The 20074-nt window shown below is 54.4% G+C and overlaps 1 protein-coding gene across 2 annotated transcripts; it reads right to left on the bottom strand.

The window, feature by feature from the left end:
• Positions 1-298: 298 nt before the first annotated feature.
• Positions 299-17827, bottom strand: TRIM54 (tripartite motif containing 54). Of its 2 annotated transcripts, none has more exons than XM_082217809.1 (10): positions 17406-17827; positions 10611-10783; positions 10214-10385; positions 7894-7989; positions 4799-5032; positions 4575-4597; positions 3694-3818; positions 2455-2562; positions 1044-1094; positions 299-436 (listed from the first exon to the last, which is right to left on the bottom strand). In XM_082217809.1, the coding sequence occupies exons 1-10, from the start codon at positions 17571-17573 to the stop codon at positions 423-425; spliced, it is 1164 nt and encodes a 387-aa protein (XP_082073935.1). In that variant the 5' UTR covers positions 17574-17827; the 3' UTR covers positions 299-422. The 2 variants fall into 2 exon arrangements, with proteins under 2 accessions (XP_082073935.1, XP_082073936.1); XM_082217810.1 differs by having other exon boundaries at positions 299-433; positions 17406-17826.
• Positions 17828-20074: the final 2247 nt, after the last annotated feature.

Here is a 20074-nt window from a genome sequence, read left to right as displayed (position 1 = left end):
CCCCGTCTCAGTCCGCCTCTTCGGCTCCTCGACCAGCAAAGCGACTGCCATGCCGTCCCCTCGCGGCCAGAGACCCTGAGGACGGACTCTGCCGGAGGGCAGCTTTAAAGGGGTTCTTTAGCGGCGCTTCCGGCACGGCAGGCGGGGTTGGACTAGATGACCCCTGGGGCTACCTTCCAAGGCTACAGCTCCGGGTGATCCTTGGCCTCCCTGCCCCCCCCCCATACCACTTCCACTTTCTCAGGCCGAGAGCGCGCCCCCTCCCACCGAAAGGAAAACGGGATCTGGAACCAGCGGCTTTAGCAAACGCGACACAACTTTATTCTTCTCTCGGCAGATTAAAAACTCGGCCAAGTGCAGGCGAAAGCGAGGGAGTCCTTCGGCGGGGGCGGCGGGGGGACGGACGCTGCTGCTTTGACTCCTCAGTGCTGACCTGCTTGAGGGGGAAAGAGCCACACTCAGGATTGGGGGAGGGGGTGCCTGGGCTCATCGGCCGGAAGAGAGAGGGCAGCCCCCCGCCCCCCCAGCAGAAGAAGGCAGAATTTCTCTTTGACGTCCAGCTCGGAGCAGAAAAGCAAGGAGGTGTGGGAGCCCTGAAAACTGTCCATCTGGGAATCCCCAGGTTTTCTTTAAAAACCTCAGATTTTTAAACTTCTGGAGGCAGGGTGGAGGGGGAGACTGTGCCCCACTCAGTGCTGAACCAATGGGCTGTGGATGCTCAACGGAGCTCATAGCCAGGGTGATCCACAATGGGGGGGGCGGGAGGAGCTGGAGCCACATCCACATTCCTGACTCCCCCCCCCCCAGCCTCATTTGGGCTGAGGCAGGTGTGCTGGGGAAGTTTACTTACATTCAGTTCGCAGCATGATCCTGAAGGCAGGCTTCAGCTTGTAGTTGGAGAAGAGAGTGTAGGTTCACGCGCTGCTGGCTGAGGGCCAGCAGACAGCAAAAGACACCAGGGTGGAATAAGGCGGAAAAGGGAAGGTGGCTGGGTGACCAGCCCTTTAATGGGGTCTCCCAGGTCACATCCAGGATGCACTTACCATGAGAGGCACTCGCTGGCTTTGGCCTCAGCCGGGGCAGGTTCTCTCCATCTAGGCAGAGAAAAGAGAGACCCAAGAGCCCTGAAGCCCATGGCGTTGTCCGGGGTGGACTAGATGACTCTGTGGATCCCATTCACCTCTACAACTCCTCTCTGGTTCACACGTCAGGCTCTGCCAGTGGGGAGGCCCCGTGTCTGAGCCCAAGCTCAGAGAAAGAGAGGAAGCAGCTGCCTGGCGCAGAGTGAGACCCTTGCTTGGTCCATTGAGCTTAGGGGACAGTGCCCCCCCCAAGGTCTCTGAAGCCCTACCTTGGGAAGCCCCTGGGGCGGGTGGGGGAGCATACCTGCAAGCAGAGCAGGTGCTCCACCACCAAGCATAATGGCCCTTCCCTCTATTTTGGGATGTGACCTCTGGCCTATGCTGCTGCCTGCCTGGACCCTGCTGGAGTGAGAACGCTTCCGGCCAAAGCCGGCTGAGCAGTCTTCTTCACCTGCGATGCGGGCATTTCAGGGGGTTGGCAGTGGTCAGTTTGGGGCTCTCCGATTTCAGCAGTGCCCTGTGTGGTGCTAATATTTGGTGCCCCCTCCCCCTCGCACTCTACAACATCATGGTGCTGCCCCCTGCAGCTATGAGCCCATTGTGGCCAAACCAGTCATGCCCCCCTAAATCCGCCTCTGGGGTTGGTCTAGATGGCCCTTGGGGTCCCTCCCAGCTCTACCATTCTGTGGTTCTACACAGCAAAGCCAGTCAGTTCCACAGAGACCCATCGCTGGAAGAGGGGCAGGAAGAGCTCTCCCACCACCACCAACAGATTTGCTTTCAGAACGGAAGAGAAACCGGCTGGGTCCGGCAGCCATTGTCCCTTCCAGCCCAGCCTCCTCTCTCACGGGGGCCACCTGGGTGCAGAGGCAGTTCCACAGCGCAGTCATACTGGGGACCCCACGGCACCACAGCAATGCTGTAGAGTGGAGAACGAGGAGGGGGGCAATTCTCGTGTCCCGCAGGGTGCTGTTGACATTTTAGAGCCCAAACTCTGCCAGAGCTGGATGCTCCACAAAGAAACCAGCAAGCAGGATCTGATCCCAAGAGCCCCCTCCCCTCCTGCGGCTTCCCTTGATAGCCTCCTCCTCCTCCTCCTTCATGAATTTTATATTCCCATGAGGAGGGGAGTTCCACAGTTCGACTGCATGAAGAAGTTCTTTCTCTTATCCGCCATGCATCTTCCAACAGATCCATTCCTGGCTTCCTGAGTAAATGGCAGGTGTGAGATTGATGGACTCTTCTGGAGCCCAGATCTTGTGGACCCACCCAGAACTCACAGTGCCTGATGGCTGTGCCAACCCCCAGCCCCACCACCAAGCAGCCCCAGCCCAGCCCCCCTTGCCCCCTCTCCCTCCCAGTCCCAGCTCACCTTCCGTCCCCTCGGGGGCATCTGTCCCCTCCAGATGTTCTCCCTCTTCTGCCTCCAGGCCCCCCTCTGGGCCAAGACCCTCCTGCTCCGCGTCCTCTCCAGCAGCATCTGAAAGGGAGAGGAGAGAAAGGGGCAGCTTGTGAAGAAAGCCCTTTCTTCAGCTGGAAATGTTGTGGATAGTAGGAGAGGATATATTAATTGAATATTATCCTTCTGCACTCATGCTAGTGAGCTGGTAGCAGAGCACATTCCCCTGTACATTGCAGGAAACTAGTTGGTAGATTCGTTAGAATCTCTTGAGTTAAGCAATCCAGTCTGGCTTGTCCAGATTGGGTTGTTCCTGGCAAATTCCCCTTTGTTCCCTCTTAAAAAGAATAAAAACACAACAGTCTTCTCTTAAAGTAATAAGAAGTTTACTTACATTCAGTTCACAGAATGATCCTGAAGGCAGGCTTTAGCTTGTAGTTACAGAAGAGAGTGTGGGTTCATCCCTTACGTGCTGCTGGCTGAGGGCCAGCAGACAGCAAAAGACACCAGGATGGAATAAGGTGGAAAAGGGAAGATGGCTGGGTGACCAGCCCTTTTATGGGGTCTCCCAGGGTCACATCCATCTACCTGGTCACATGCAGGGGGAGGAAGCTCCAGACCAGGTGTGACAGGAAGTCCTCCTGGCTGGAGCAACATCCCCCTGTGTGTCCACTCTGGCCAAACAGGAAATGTTGTACTTGACTGCTTTCTGTGATGTCACATCCCACACTGTTGCCCACCCACCACCTCAGGGAAAGTTGCAGGATCCCATGGAGATGGGGATAGGACATTTTCTCTCTCTGCATCAATCGTGCATAATTTTTTGTCAGAGGTTTTCTGGAAGCCCAAGTGTCTGCTGTGCTGGCAGGTGCAAGCAGGGTTCTAGGTGTCTTCTGTGCAGACACAGACACAGTCAGACCTGCAACACAGGGGCTGGACTAGATGACCCTTGGAGTCTCTTCTGACTTTATAGTTCTAGGATTCTGCAAACGCTCTTCAGACTAAAACTGCCAGCTTTTCATCGCTGTCTGCCAGGATATTGGGGGGGGGCTCAGTGGGGCTCCCTCTTCCTTGTGTCCCAGGTGATGCCAGTTCCTTCCCTGACTGTGGCTCAGCCCAGCAGGCCAGCGATCCTGAGCTCTGCCCAGGGAAGGAGATGGCCAGCAGCCTTCCCTTCTTCCCACCCCCTTCTGGTCCAGGTGTGAGTCTCACCTGTCTGGAATTCAATTGTCCTCAGCATTTCCGCCACGTGGTCGATGTTGACCGTGAAGTGGTCCATGCTTTCATAGCCAGGCTCTGGGTGGCTGCTCATGGAGACTTTGGACATGTCTGTGATTCTGCGGGGAAAAGGAGGGGAGAGGTGGGGCTGAGCTCATTCACCAGGCAGGCCGGCCCACTTTACACCTGTGTTGCAGCACAAAGTGTGTGAAGAAACACGATATCCCTTCCCTTCCATAGCGTGGGAGATTAGCAGCCAAATTTAACAAATGCATATTCTTGGGACTCACAACACAGGGCTATCTTGCCGGTAGGCAGATACTCAGACCATAGAGGTACGACTGGTAGAGAGGGCTCTGTGTGAGGTCATTTCCCCTGCATTCCTGGAGGACACTTCCTGTCCCTGCCCCTCTTCCTTTGACTGGCTTTGGATGCAGGTTATCCTGGACATGGAAGTATTTTGCCTGCAAAGCTTTTACTGCTGCCATTGCTGTGATCCAACGCATGAATATCAACCAAGTAAATATTATTTTTAAACTTACTTCCCTAGCTGTTGCCAGACTATTTATGAAGGAGAGCCAGCTGATTCCACAGCTGGACTTGCACTAAGGATGACTCTGAACCCAGAGAGAGACCCAGCTGCTTGGGGGGGGGGTGGAGTCGGGGGGGGGGCTCCCTCAAGGTCAAGAGGATCCAGGAGAGCCAATACGTGGCTGAGTCAGGGGGTGAAACTTTGGTGCCTGGGTGAGGGCTGCCGCCTATTGTTGGCTTGGCCCTCCGTTGTGCCCCTGGTCTGTGTGGTGGTGCTGAGCCCCTGGCCCCCCGGGAAAGATGCGAGAGGCTCTGCTCGTTGCTCCCCATCTCATGCGACTCACTTTTTGATCAGCTCCTTGGCCTGCTGCAGGAAAAGAAAGAGAGCGTTTCAGCACCAGCCCTTTGAACAACCCCCTTCACAAACCAAAAGGGGACCACTGGTTTTCCCAGGGTTGCACAGCCCCTCCCACTATTTTCTGTGGGTCCCTGCCCCCCACCCACCTCAAGCATCCTGCCCTGCCCAGCCCCCCCTCCCGGAGGCTCCTTCTGGCCCACCTGCGTGTACCTGGAGGTAGACGGCCATTTGGGGCTCCTCCATGGACTGGATGGCCGACTCCACCAGCTTGGAGGAGACCTCAAGGTGGTCCCCATACTGGCGGATCAGGCCCCGCACCCGCTGGAGCTTGTCGTCCTGCTCCCGCCCGATCTCCAGCAGAAGCTCCTTCTTGCGCTCTTCCAGGATGCTGTACAAGGAGTCAAAGCGCAGGCAGAGGTGCTGCTTCTGCCGCCGGGCGTTGTCCTGGCAGGGAGGCGGGAAGCAGGTTAGCACCGTGTGGTGGGAATTCTGAGGTCTTAGATATCGTAAATGTTCATAAGTGTACCAACCAAGCATCAGCGCAGGAAGACCGGCCTGAAACCATTTTGATTCTCAAACTGAGCAAATGATTTCTCTGCAAGGTCAAAGGAAAATGGAAAAGCCTCCCCATTGTCTTTTCCTTCACAAATCCTGTCTTAAGGGTATGTCTGTCTGTGTATGAACAGGGTGAGCCTGTGACCTGGCTCAGGAACTAAGTATTTATCATTACAAAAGACTGGCCAGGCTCCCCAGGGTATCCAATCAAGTGAGCATTAACAGGTAACCTGCCAGACAGGAGGTAAACAAACCACTCAGATTTCTGCTGTAAACTGCCTTTTCTGTGATGTAGGTATGATGCATCTGGGGGGCAGTCTTGGGTTACACCCCTTCTGTTATGCATGTATGATGTATGGAGGGGTGGTCTTGAGCTCCAGGGCAGGGAATTTAAAATGTCCATATAAGGCCTTGTGTGCCATTGTTCTGGGTTCCTCCTCTCTCCTGCGTGTGGGGAGTGAGGACCCTGTTGCAACAGATCAATAAAGATCAGGCTTACTAGCTGCTTTGCTTCTCAATATTCTCTGCTTGGTCTCTGTTCTTTTCTCCTCCCAATAGGGAACCTATGTAAGGACTCTGTATGGGCTCTTGGGTACCCCATAAGGCAGTGTTTCCCAACCGGTGTTCCGCGGCACACTACTGTGCCGTGAGACATTGGCTGGTGTGCCGTGGGAGGGAGGCGGGCGAGTCGGGCGGTGAGAGGCGGCGGCGGCGAGGATCCACGTCGAGCCGGGGGCGGCTCCGCGGTGGTGGTGCCGAGTGGCGGGGCAGCGCGTGCAAAAGGGAGGAGCGCGAGACAGCGGAGGAGGAGGAGGCCGGCATGTCCGGGCAGCAGCAGCAACAACAGCAGCAGCAACTCCCGGCGACGGCTCCTCAAGCCCCGCCGCCGCCCCCTCCTCCGCCCGCTATCGCCGCCACCACCACAACAGCCGCCGCCGCCTCAGTTGCTGCCGTCCCTCAGTCCCTCGCTCTGCTGCCTCCTCCCACCCCCAAAGCTTGGAGGTTCCCCGGCAAGGGGGAGGGAAAAAACTTTCACTTTCGTGCGTCCCTCCCGGCGTGACGCTGCGCGCTGACGTCACGGGGCTGTAATGGTGGTGTGCCGCGAGATTTTTTTCATTAAACAGGTGTGCCGTTGCCCAAAAAAGTTTGGGAAACACTGCCATAAGGGAAAAGGGCAGATTTTGTTTACAACAATGGTGGGCTCCCAAACCTTTCTGGGCCTCTGCCCCTTTGCTCCATAAACGCATGAACCCAGAGGCCCCCACCCCACCCTATAGAAAGGACCGTTCAACAGCAGCACAATAAAATTCAAAACAATGAATCACACATTTATTCAAAATGCAATTAAAACTATGAAGTTTAATTATTATGCCAAATTGGATGAACTTGACGCAGTGACCCTGAAGCCAGAGATTAATTTGAACCTCCAGCACCCCACTGCATCTTAGCCCCCCCCCCCAGGTAACCCCACTGCCCCCCAGGGGACACTACCACCCACTTTAGAAAGCCTGTCAAGTTTTGAAAAGGCTTCTTGCCGCCATCTGGGCAGGGCTCAGTTGGCCCCTTGGCAGGACTCACCCGTTCCCTTTATTTGTGAGTCACCTTTTGGCCCCGGGGGGGGGGTCCGAAGGCAACTGCAACTTTGAGGGTTTAAGGCTATATAATGGCAGGTTTTTAAATCGGCTCAGAGATCTCCTGGGGCTTCAGAATTCCCTGCAAATTCTACGGGGGGGGGGGGCTCTTCTCCCCAGATTACACTTGGGGAGGGGATCCACTAGAACAGTGTTTCCCAACCTTTTTTGGGCAAAGGCACACTTGTTTGATGAAAAAAATCTTGCGGCACACCACCATTACAGCCCCGTGACGTCAGCGCGCAGCGTCACGCCGGGAGGGACGCACGAAAGTGAAAGTTTTCAATTTTTTTCCCTCCCCCTTGCCGGGGAACCTCCAAGCTTTGGGGGGGGGAGGAGGCAGCAAAGCGAGGGACTGAGGGACCCTAACCCTAACCGATCACCTGGGAAAGCATGCGAACGAGGAGCCCCCGTGTCCTGCTCCCGGCAGCGGACGGCACAAAGCGAGGAGGCCTGGACAAGGCAGCATGCTCCCCGCTCTCGCCGCCTCGGGGCTTTTCTCCTCCAGGCCGCTTTCGAAGTCCCCTTCTCCGCTCCCAAGAGCCGGAGCCGCTGCTTCCAGGCCCTGTCCGAGCCCCGACTTGTGGCCTCACTTCGAGGAGCGCCTGTTGCTGGGGACGGGGCTGCATCCCCCTCAGCCGCCGCCTCGCTTCCTTCCAGGAGACCCGACGGCTCCCCCTCTCCCGCTCGCCCTCCTGCGCCCGCAGCAGACCGAGACCTCCCCGCCCCCACCCGGCTCGGCCCTACCTGGGCGCCTCCAAACCCGGCCGGCTCCGCGTCGCGCTCCACGCTGGGCAGCTGCAGCGGGGGCGCGCGGCGGCCCGGCTGAGCGCGCCCCGGAGCCGCCGCGCCGTCGCTCGCGAGTCCCTCCGAGAGCCCTCGGGACTGACTCCGGAGTCACGAAGCGGCGCGTCGCCCAGGGAAGGGGCGGCTTCCCACAAGTCCTCCGGGAAGCAAACGCCCTTGCCCGCCTCCCTCCAGGCAACATCTCGCGGCACACCAGGCAACATCTCACGGCACACTTGTGTGCCGCGGAACACCGGTTGGGAAACACTGCACTAGAAGAAACGAGCCCCAGCCGGGCGCCCAGGGGGAGCATGGAGGCTCCTCCCCACTCACCTCAATGGTTTTGCAGATCTCCTCCATCTGGGTGATGATGGCCTGGATCCGGTCGTTCCCAGCCACCAGCATGGCGATGCCATCGCTCAGCTCCCCCTGCCCAGTCAGAAAGAGGGAGGAAGACTGTGGGAGCAGTCAAATACAACATTCCTTGTTTTCCTAGAGTGGACATACAAGGGGATGTTTGGTCCAGCCCATGGGTAGGCAAACTAAGGCCTGGGGGCCAGATCCAGCCCAATCGCCTTCTCAATCCGGCCCACGGACGGTCCAGGAATCAGCGTGTTTTTACATGAGTAGAATGTGTCCTTTTATTTAAAATGCATCTCTGGGTTATTTGTGGGGCATAGGAATTCATTCATTATCTTTTTTCAAAATATAGTCCGGCCCCCCACAAGGTCTGACAGTGGACCGACCCCCTGCTGAAAAAGTTTGCTGACCCTTGGTCCAGCCAGTCAAAACTTCCTGTTCTGGAGCATTCTTCCTTTGCATGTGACTAGAGGTGGGCATGACCTTACCTGTCCAGGTAACAAAAGGATGAATCACGCAGGACTCTCTCTTTCACTTCTTCATTCAACCCGCTTCTCAGCTAGGAATGTTCTGCTAGCTGCCAGCCAGCAGAGGCACTGGGATTATTTCCCCATATGGGGTAGATCCACATGTACATATTTGTAACTGAGTCTGCCTTCAGGAATCCAGCTGACAATAAGATTGCCATGTCTTTGTCCTTTTAAGAGAACTTACCAGGAATTTACATTTCAATCTGAGACAGACTGAATTGTATACTCACACGAGCCTGCAACCAGCTATCCACTGTGCATGCAAGAAAGGGGAATGTAACTCTGCTACTTAAAAGAAACTTGCTAGCACAAGTTTGGAAGGATATGAATAAACAATATATCCTCTCCTGCCACCCTGAACATTCCCACAAAGACAACCTCAGCTGACCACTTCAGGGTCCTCGTCATGTTGCAAGATCTGTGAGGGGGCCCTCCAGGCTAATGGGGGGAGACCTCTCCTGCACCCCCCCCCCCAGATCCCAGCGTGAAGTGGGTGAGCTGAGCTGAGTTGGGAGAAGGCTGGAAGTTGGAGACACAGAGACCCGCTTGTTCTGTGCTGAATCCAAAGCTGCAGCAAGTGAGGAAGCAAGACCTGTCCGGGTGCTGATGCTGGGAGCCCCTCCATCCTGCGCTCATCCTTTGTAAAGGTAAAGGGACCCCTGACCATTAGGTCCAGTCAGCGGCGTAGCGTGAGTTATCAGCACCCGGGGCAAGGCAAGTAATTTGCGCCCCCTAACCCGGGGCAAGGCAAGTAATTTGCGCCCCCCCAACCCCTAACCTGCCACGTCAGGTGATCTGAGGTGAGTTGCCGCTGGCGCTGGCACCCAAACGACGCCGCTTGCCCGGAGGAGGAGGGGGGCAGAGAGGCGAGGAAAATGCAACATGGCCCAGCAGCTGCAGCAGCAGCAGCGGAGACGGGGCTGTGAGGAGGAGCTGCCTGGCGCATCCTCCACGGCCCTGACGTGGAGGAGAGCCGCTGCCTGCCGGACGCCTTCAGCCCGGACGCGCGCACAGCCCGTCGGTTCCGCGAGACATGCGGCTCCGCTACAGCCTGCGCCCGAGGCTCTTCTGCGACTCCGGAGGCAGCGAGCGCGCCCCCCAGATGTTGCGCCCGGTGCGGCCAGCCCCCCTTGCACCCCCACGCTACGCCACTGGGTCCAGTCGTGGCCGACTCTGGGGTTGCGGCGCTCATCTCGCTTTACTGGCCAAGGGAGCCGGCGTACAGCTTCCGGGTCATGTGGCCAGCATGACTAAGCCGCTTCTGGCGAACCAGAGCAGGGCACGGAAACGCCGTTTACCTTCCCACCGGAGCGGTACCTATTGATCTACTAGCACTTTGACGTGCTTTCGAACTGCTAGGTGGGCAGGAGCTGGGACCGAGCAATGGGAGCTCACCCCGTCATTGCAGGGATTCCAGCTGTCGACCTTCTGATCGGCAAGTCCTAGGCACTGTAGTTTAACCCACAGCGCCACCCAAGTCCCATCCTTTGTATATATGGGACCCAGATTTTACCGTAACATGGGTAAATGAAACCCTCAAGGCACCACAGTCTCCGCTGACCTTCATTCCCAGGAAACAGAACCTGCGTCAGCGACTGGGACCCCTGGAGTCTCCTTCGGGGACCACCGTGTCCAGGGCTCCAAAGCCAAAGGCGGCTCCTGCCCCCTCCGCCCCCATCCCTGCCTGCCCAGGGCAGAGATTGCCAGTGGGGCTGCAGGGAGAGGGCAGGCCCCCCTCCCCCGCTGCCTCTGCTGCTTGGTACCTTCTGGCGCTTGTAGATGTTGGTCAGAGGGGCCACTTCGCAGTCCTTGTGGGCCCCAAAGACTTTGCACATGGAGCAGGTGGGGACCTCGCAGGTGAGGCAGTAGATGTTGATCTTCTCGTCCTCATGCTCCTCACACATCAGCTGCTGCTCTGCCTTGGCATGGAGGGGTCTGGGGGGGCACAGCAGGGAGAAGGAAAGGCTGGGTGAGCCCCCCCAGACATTGCCCCTCCTCCTCAACCCACCCCTGAGACAAACGTTCCCGAAAGGAAAGGACCTGAGCATCTGAGAGCTGCTCCCTCATTTGGCCAGAAGGGAAGCTTGAGGGTGGACATGTCTGTGAGCAGAGGTGGGGGCCCCTGGGAGGGCTGAGCGCCCCTCCCTGCCCCCTGCTTACCGAGAGGATTCCTGCTTGTAGATGTCAATGATGTTTTCCACAAGGAGGTTGCGCTGCAGCCCATAAACGCCGTGCCGGTCCAGCACCACTTCATGCCGGCAGGATGGGCACCGGAACCGACCTCCTGAGGACACCGACGTGGAGCCGCGCGACTGCCAGAGAGGGTTGGAGGCCTGTGGGGGAGGCAGGAGGGGTCACTGTGTGGGGGGGGGGCGGAAAATAGACCTGACCCACATGTGGGTAATTAAAAAAATAGTCAAAGAATTGATTCTTTTGAATTCTGGTGCTGGAGGAGACTCTTGAGAGTCCCATGGACTGCAAGAAGATCCAACCTCTCCATTCTGAAGGAAATCAGCCCTGAGTGCTCACTGGAAGGACAGATCCTGAAGCTGAGGCTCCAAGACTTTGGCCACCTCATGAGAAGAGAAGACTCCCTGGAAAAGACCCTGATGTTGGGGAAGATGGAGGGCACAAGGAGAAGGGGACGACAGAGGGCAAGATGGTGGGACAGTGTTCTCGAAGCTACCAGCATGAGGGAGGCAGTGGAAGACAGGAGGGCCTGGCGTGCTCTGGTCCAGGGGGTCATGGAGAGGCGGACACGACTAAACGACTAAACAACAACAAAAAAATAGTTGACGGGGTGCCTAGATTCAAAACGTGGGGCTTTGCACCCTCTCCAACAGGAGAGAGCCCCCATCAAAGTTTAAAACAGTCCCAAAATTAAGCAGCAGTGTAATGTGGGAATGTAGATTGGAAAACCCTTTTGAATATCCTGTTTAATCTGTTTTAAAGCTCATGGCCCCTTCTCTCTACCCCTCCAGCAACAGACCACTCAAGTAACTTTAAAAGCTTTACTTACTAAATCCCAAGATTGGAGTCATGCATTATTCCATGCAGCAGCAAGGAGAACCCAGGTAGGATAGTCTTGTGTGCCTGCCTGGTTAAATAGCTGGAAGAGAAGCAGCTTCACTTCCTCCCTCAGGAGCTGAGGGAGCACAACCGAGCTGGGTGTGCAAAGCCCCACATTTTGAATCTAGGGGTGGGTGTGGCAAGGGACACACTGTCTTTCTCCATTCATGGTTTTCCCTTTGACCACAAGGTGGCGCTGCTGAGGCTAGAGAGACACCGCCCCCCTTGGGAAAACGCCCCCCCCTCATCCCACCCCAGGACCAGCCTCCAGAGAACACAGTTGCTCCCTTGGAAACAGCAGCCTCCACACCATGGGCAGGCAAACCAAGGCCCGAGGGCCGGATCCGGACCAATCGCCTTCTCAATCCGGGAATCAGCGTGTTTTTTCATTAGTAGAATGTGTCCTTTTATTTAAAATGCATCTCTGGGTTATTTGTGGGGCATAGGAATTTGTTCATTCCCCCCCAAAAAAAATATAGTCCGGCCCCCCAGAAGGTCTGAGGGACAGTGGACCGGCCCCCTGCTGAAAAAGTTTGCTGACCCCTGCTCCACACCAAACCAAAATGAATCCCTCCTGCAACTGTGGGTTTCGTTGCAGGATTTGCCAGCGTGTTCCAAGATGACCCCCCTGGGTTTTTGGGGGTCACAGGTGGACAGAGATGTCTTCCGCTTCAGAGGCCTTCTTCCCCCACAATTTGCGTCGTGGGGTCTGGGTGAATCTTGGGTATGCTTGGACGGTTTAAGTTTCCTGTAAGGATGAATGTGGTTTTTGGGGGGTGTTGTGTTACCTGACTGTAGAACAAGGGTTTTTTTCAGCCAGACCTCGCGGGTGTAGCCAGGATTTATTTTGGGCGGGGCAGGCACTATGTGTGTGTGTGGGGGGGGAGAACCTGAGTTATCTGTGACACAATTGGTCAGTTAGTTACGTATTTTTATTTATTTGCTTGATTTAGGGGGGACGGGGGGGGACTGAGGAGAGCTGTCCATCCGTCCCTGCTATGCCTATGCTGACCTGCCCCTCTCAGGTGAGTGCCATTGCCATTCGCAGAGAATGAGGGAGGTGTTCATGGTGAGTTTAGGCATCTCAGTTTCCAGAAAAATAGCCCTGCACAGACCCCTCTACCACCTCCCTGAACCTGGAGTCTAGGGAAAGGGGCATTGGCAGGTTATGGGTGGGAGGAAGGCAGAGAGAGAGAAAACCAAGGAGGCAAAGGCCCCAAATTTCACATCATGATTTGATTGGTGGCATTGCTCTGCCTCCGCAGCCCAAGGCAGAAAATGCCTCTGAATTTGCTGGAAGGCCCGGGAGGGGAGAGGGTTGCTCTTGCGGTCAGATCCTGCTTGTGGGTTCCCCATAATGGGCATCTGGCTGACCACTGCTGGAACAGGATCCTGGGTGAGATGGCTGGATCCTGCAGGGCTCTTTGAATGTTCTTATGCCACATGAAGGCAAATCTGGGCTGGAGATGATTTAATTAATTTGCATGCCACCCTATACCCATATTCTCAACATAAAATCATAATATAAAAAAATGCATAATAAAAACAAAGGCAATCCAATAGTCCCACAACACATTTAAAAGGTCAATCAGCCAATCTCTGGTAAAATCAATTACTGCATGGGATAGATACAATACATACAAAGGAGACAACTTTTGTTGCCCCGTGATTCTGGGGGTCAGTACCATCACAGTTGGGGGGTTTGGTTCTATGGGCTCCCCTTCTCAGACTCTCTGATCCTTGAGGAGCACCACTAACTTTCTGAGAAAACTACAGTCCATTGGCAGCCTCTCAGAAAACGCCATCCTTCCTGCTGTGGCTATGAAGACATCCTTAACACACACACACACACCATATGGAGGGTCATCAGAGCATCCTTGAAACAATTCCTCCTTGCGCTAGGAAACCCAGAATTACTTCAGCTTTGGGGGGAAATGTGCATCTTCCGCTGAATGGCAGCGTCTCAGTGCCTGGCTCAGAACAATCTGCTCCTGACCTGCTCTTGGGAGAAACTGACCGTGTCTTTCATCAGCTGGACTCACAGGCAGGAGGGGCTTGAGCCCCTGAACTGGTGGCGTCCAAAGAGGGTAGTACTGCGCCTTCTGGGGGATTAACTAGGAAGGTCCCAAGAGGCAAGGGGGCAGCAGGGGTCTCTGGAAGTGTCAATATCAGAATTTGGAAAGCCAGTATCACTGGATCAAGTTCATCCACCTTGCAGAATAATAATAATAATAATGTGATAAAACATCACACATTAAAAACTTCCCAATACAGGGCTGCCTTCAGATGTTTCCTAAAAGTTGTGTGATTCTTTATCTCCCTGACATCTAATGGGAGGGCGTTCCACAGGGCGGGTGCCACCACCGAGAAGGCCCTCTGCCTGGTTCCCTGTAACTTGGCTTCTTGCAGGGAGGGAATCACCTGAAGGCCCTCAGAGCTGGACCTCAGCGTCTGGGCAGAATGATGGGGGTGGAGACGCTCCTTCAGGTATACTGGATTTTGAATACAATTAATTCTTCCTGTTTTGAATTTCCTCAAGTTATTATCTTCCTTAGTGGCTTGCCTCAGCTGCAACAAAATATGTCTCTCCTGCATCGGTCTCTAGAGCCAAAACAGGCTCTGCAACCTCCCAACATTTTGTCTTCACCACAAAGGCCTACTCCTCCAATCAACCAGTCAAGGGTAGGGTGGGGGGCACTGGGGAGGGGGTTTATGGAACCAAGGGGGTGCCCCCTCCAAAAAGAAAAAGGTTTGGGAACTACTTCCCTAGACTGTTCCACAAAAGAAGTCCACTCTTCTCCACCTACATAACAGACAAATAAACCTCACCTTAAATAGGAAACCTACTGCCTGCTCTGCCTGCTGACCTGCTTTTGGCTCCCACCCAAAGCTCATCCCAAAATCCATTGTCCACAGCCAACCCTCCCAGGGAACGGCATCTGTTCAGACTCATCAGAAGCTCACAACGAAAAAATGTACGCCAGGCATTCCTCAGACTGGAATACCCACCCGACAAAGTGGAGGGAACTCCAGAACAGGGGGATCCCAGGAAGGAAGGATCAGTTGCACCACAGGGCAGAGGTGGAAGGAGAATGACAGGTCGCCACTTGCCCCCACTTCAAGAATCATAGAGTAGGAAGGGACCTCAAGGGTCATCCAGCCCAACCCCCTGAGATGCAGGAGTCTAAGTTAAAGCATCCCTGACAGATGGCCCTCCAACGTCTGCCTGAAAACCACCAAGGAAGGAGAGTCCAAGGGAGACCGTTCTACTGTTGAACAGCTCTTTCCATCAAGACATTCTTCCAGATGTTTGGGTGGAATCTCCCATCTTGTCGTTTGAATCTCTTGGCCTGGGTCCTCCTCTCTGGAGCAGCAGAAAAGAAGGTTGCTCCATGGGTCTTCCAAAGGTCCCATTTAAAACCATCCTGGGCAACGGCAGACGCTCTCTTCTGACAGGCCTTGGGCTGTAGGAGTCCACTTTCTTACGGACAATTCCTGCTAACAACAGGCCACACAACAGAGACCCCCTTTGTCCTCATCCTGGCGGGATTAGGTCCTGTACTAGTATCTCCAGAGTAGAGACACTGTACAGGGCCTAATCCTGCCACCCACAGCATCTGGGATTCATGCATTGCAATGCCTGCCTTCGCCTGCCAACAAGACCCCTTCTGCACATTGCAAACCCAAAAATATAAATGGATACAAATCCGTCATCAGAAATGGCAATATTAAAAGAAGCGCAAGGGAACATTTTGACCGCCCAGGAGAGTGGAGCTGACCTTACGTGACCAGATCCTGGAACAAAAGAACTTCAGAAGGGAGGCTGCAAGAGGAAACCACAGAATTGCAATTTATCATAGAATCATAGAATCATAGAATCATAGAATCATAGAGTTGGAAGAGACCACAAGGGCCATCGAGTCCAACCCCCTGCCAAGCAGGAAACACCATCAGAGCACTCCTGACATATGGTTGTCAAGCCTCTGCTTAAAGACCTCCAAAGAAGGAGACTCCACCACACTCCTTGGCAGCAAATTCCACTGTCAAACAGCTCTTACTGTCAGGAAGTTCTTCCTAAGGTTTAGGTGGAATCTTCTTTCTTGTAGTTTGGAGCCATTGCTCCGTGTCCGCTTCTCTGGAGCAGCAGAAAACAACCTTTCTCCCTCCTCTATGTGACATCCTTTTATATATTTGAACATGGCTATCATATCACCCCTTCACCTCCTCTTCTCCAGGCTAAACATGCCCAGCTCCCTTAGCCGTTCCTCATAAGGCATCGTTTCCAGGCCTTGGACCATTTTGGTTGCCCTCCTCTGGACACGTTCCAGTTTGTCAGTGTCCTTCTTGAATTGTGGTGCCCAGAACTGGACACAGTACTCCAGGTGTGGTCTGACCAGAGCAGAATACAGTGGCACTATTACTTCCCTTGATCTAGATGCTATACTCCTATTGATGCAGCCCAGAATTGCATTGGCTTTTTTAGCTGCCGCGTCACACTGTTGGCTCATGTCAAGTTTGTGGTCAACCAAGACTCCTAGATCCTTTTCACATGTACTGCTCTCAAGAGGCTAAAAGCCGTGTGCATTGGATCGGGACCCTGAAATTTATAAAATGATGCCTGGCCTGGAGAAAGAGAATGAATAAAAGTTTCTCTTCCTCTCTCATCACACTAGGAGATGTGGATATCAAAGGAAGCTGAATATTGGAAGATTCAGAATGGGTGAAAGAGTTTCTTCCCGCCGTGTGTAGTTAAACTATGGAACTCCCTCCCACAGGAGACAGCCAGGGACACCAACTTGAACTGGGCAAATTCAGGGGGGGAGGAGAGGCTCTCCTAGTTGCTGGACACAAGCGGGGAGGGGGCTCCTGGGCTCAGATCCTGCCTGGTGGTTCCCCATTTGGGCATCTGTGAAAACAGGACGCTGAGCTACGTGGGCCTGATCCAGCAGCCAGGCTTTGAATAATGTCTGTGCTATTGATGACTTGTTCTTAGTTAACTTAATCTGCCCTGCATTTCATTTTCCTCTGACCTCATTACTTGCAGGAAGCAACGATGTCGATGTGCGAATGCCTGAACACACACATCAGAGCAGCTGAAGACGGAGGAAGCCCAATGCAGGTCGCATATATAGAATCATAGAACGGTAGAGTTGGAAGGGACCCCCAAGGGTCATCTAGTCCAGCCCCCCCAACGCAGGAATCACAGCTCAAGAATATCTGCGGGAGGGCCATCTGCTCCTCCCCATCAACTCCATTTCCCCTCCCTTCCTCATTAGGGGACTAGGGATGGACCAGGATGGAGATAGGAAGCAGTCACCTCCTGCCTGAGGATCACCTGAGGGAGAAGGGAAGGTGGCTTGCTATTTAATTATTGTCATTTTATCCCACCTTTTTCTCCCAGGACATCATTTAATCTGCCCAACACCTTTGCCGGGTAGGCTAGGCCACGACTGACCACCCACTGAGCTTCATGGCCAGGGGGAGATTCGAACCCGAGTCTCTCCCAGGTCCGAGTCCGGCACTCTGACCACTGCACCACCCTGCTTCTGTGCAACGCCAGCCAGTGCTGCTCTCCTGATCATGTCCCCCTTCCTAGAGCTGTGTCCAGTACCTGAGCCCCCCACCCTCCTCAGCCCACTCATCCTCCTGCCCCCCCTGCTCTCTCCCCACACCTCAAAGTCTTCTTTGGGACAGGCGGTTCCACTTTTGTTTGGCTCAAGTTGTTCTGAGATACCTCAGGCAGATTCACAGGAAAGAGCAGAGGAGGAGAGTCGCTGGCCCTGACGCCCTCCCTGCTGGAGAATTCGGGTGCCCTCCAAACCCACCCACTTCCACTCCAGAGCTGAGAGCTGGCCGGGCAGGTGTGGAGACGCCGCTGGCCCTCACCTGGAAGATGTCGTTGGCGCACTTGCGGCAGAGGTTGTGCTGGCAGGGCAGGATGACCACCGGCTTGGTGAACATCTCCAGGCAGATGGGGCAGATGAGCTGCTTCTCCAGGTTGTCCATGCTCTGCGAAGTCCCCAACAGCGGCTTGAAGCCCACGGCAAAGTTCATCCCCGCAGTGGCCCCCTGCGCACTCCAAGGGGCTCGGTGGGCAACTGTGGACAGACACCCCGGGCCTCCCTCTGCCCTCTTCCTCTCCCTGCCCCCTATCTGCCCCTCACACGGCCTTGGACCCTTCCTCCCTTGGCCCCTGCCTGGCTCCCTCTCGCCTGGCCTGGTCCTTCGGCCTCCGCCTGGCTGCCCTTGCTCCTGGAAGTCCTCTCTGCCTCGCTCTGGAGCTGCTTCTGGCCACCACCCCTGTCCTGGGCCTACCAGGCTATTTTTAGGGGGTCACATGATCCCAATGGCATCCCAGCTGCCATTTTTGTCCCAGCAATTGGGGGGGGGGGTCAGAGAGGGGAGAAGCAACAGCAGCTGTCAGTGGCATCAGGTGACACTTAGTCACTGTTCCTCAACAGGGCAATGACATCTTTGGCCTTGGAGGTGGGGGGTGGCCAGAGGGGGTCTCCTCTGATACAGGCCATGTTTTCCATCTCAGGGTTCAGCCCTGGAAACGCCCCTCTTTCCCTTTTCCACATTGTATTGTAGCGAGAAAAGCAGGGGTTGCATTCAGGAGACTGAAATAGTGACATTTAGTGGAGTCCATGTTTGTGTATCGGGCAAGATCAAAACCTTGACTCCGCCTGCTTCTCTCAAGCAGAGCCAGAAGATGGGCTTTTGTCATAAACTGCACAGGGTACGTACACACACACACACACACACACACACACACACCGATTCAATCCGCCACCCCAAAATCCCTTTGGATTTCAGCTCGGATTCTTTTGCACAAAACCTTTGAAAGCATCCAAGCAGCAAACGTCGGCAGAGAGTTTGTGGTGGAGCTTGATCACTCAAGAATTCTGTGGGCATTCCATCCACTTATTTTTAAAATGTTAGGAAATCTGGATTGAACATATATATATATATATATATAGCCAAAATATAGTTTGTGGAGGAAGTACCACGGAGTTATTTTAAAAGTTTTGTGAAAAGGGAGATCTTGCATTTCTGTCTGAGGGCAGGGACATGGAGCCAGGTTCCAGCAAGCTCTTTTGGAGGGAATTGGAAAGGGCCAGCATGGAGAAGTCCCTGTCCTTGTGAGAGGAAGACCTCCTCCTCCTCCAGTGTTACCAGGGAGGTGCCAGGCAGCCTCTGGGTGGGGGCACAGTCCCTGAATGGAGCATACCATCCCTAGAAGGAGCAGTCACTAGGAGATCTCTTTCTTTGTTACGTCTGAAACAAAGGAGGCTGTGACTGTTTTGAACTGGGGCTTGAATGCAGTGCGGGGCTGGATATGGGCAAGTCAACTGAATTTCTGTAGACTCTGTGGGTGAGGTGCTGGAGAGTTTACCAGTTCTAAAAAGGGTTGTGCCACCTCAGAGGGAACAGGAAGTAGTTTAGGGGTGCCCAGGTAACATCCCCAGTGAGAAGTGCTGAGTGGCAACATGTTGGTATCCCAAGTATGCCCTTTCCTGTCTGGGAAATGCCACAATTCCCATGTTGGTAACCTCATGGCTGGACTACTGCAATGCACGCAGTGTGGGGCTTCCCTGAGGGTTGGTCTGGAAGCTGCATCAGATGCAGAATGTGGCAGTCAGGTTATCATTAATAATAATAATTAAATTCATATGCCCCACCCTTCATCTGAAGATCACAGAGCTGTTCACAACAGGTTGCTGAGAGGAGCACCTGGGCTTGCAGGTATCCCACCTGTGCTGAGGGAACCGGCACTGGCTGTGCATCAGCCCATGGACAAAGTCATGCTACATCAAATGCTGAACTTTCTGACAGTCAGAGCTGCTTGGCAGTGGAATGGTCTCCCTGGGGAAGCTGTGGACTCTCCTTCCGTGGAGGTTCTTAAACAGAGGTTAGCCGTCCACCTGCTTTAGCTGAGATTCTTGCATTGCCGGGGGTACGACTGGATGACCCCTGGGGTTCCCTCCAACTCTACAATTATATGATTCTATGAACTTAGGACCATCTGGGGAAATGTCACTCCTGGCATGGCTGGACTGTGACCTGTAAATGGGCATTTCCCACGATTGCTCCTGCATTACGGAACACACTTTCCCCTGCTGCAGGTGAAGCACCCTCTGCCAGTCACTTCGGGCATCTTGTGGAGGCAGGGATTTAAGCCACCCACCCCACAGTTTTCCCCGGCCCATAAGATTGGACTCCTGTTATTCAGAGGTGGTTTGTTCTTATCTTTTTTATCATATTTTCCCCTGATTTCATATATGCATATTGGTACAGCGCTCAAGACACCTTTTAATATTGAGTTTAGAAATGCTTTAAAGCAAAGACGCGTCAGAAGTGTGGTGCAAGAGGTGTCCCCTGCCAAGATCTTGTGGGTCTGATCAGAGCAAGTCCTTTGCAGCCCAACGTTTTGCCCTGTGATCTGTCCCTGTCATGAGCCCTCTAGCTTCCCTTCAGTGCCCCTCTTTCTGCTTCCACCCATAATGTTCAACAAACCCCACTCCCATGACAGGGCTTTTGCAGCAGGTCCAGAG

The sequence above is a fragment of the Podarcis vaucheri genome, assembly GCF_965113315.1.
Source record: "Podarcis vaucheri genome assembly, chromosome: 3".
NCBI lineage: Eukaryota > Metazoa > Chordata > Lepidosauria > Squamata > Lacertidae > Podarcis > Podarcis vaucheri.
Note: the sequence above shows the minus strand (reverse complement) of the source record. Positions and strands in the feature narration are given on the sequence as shown.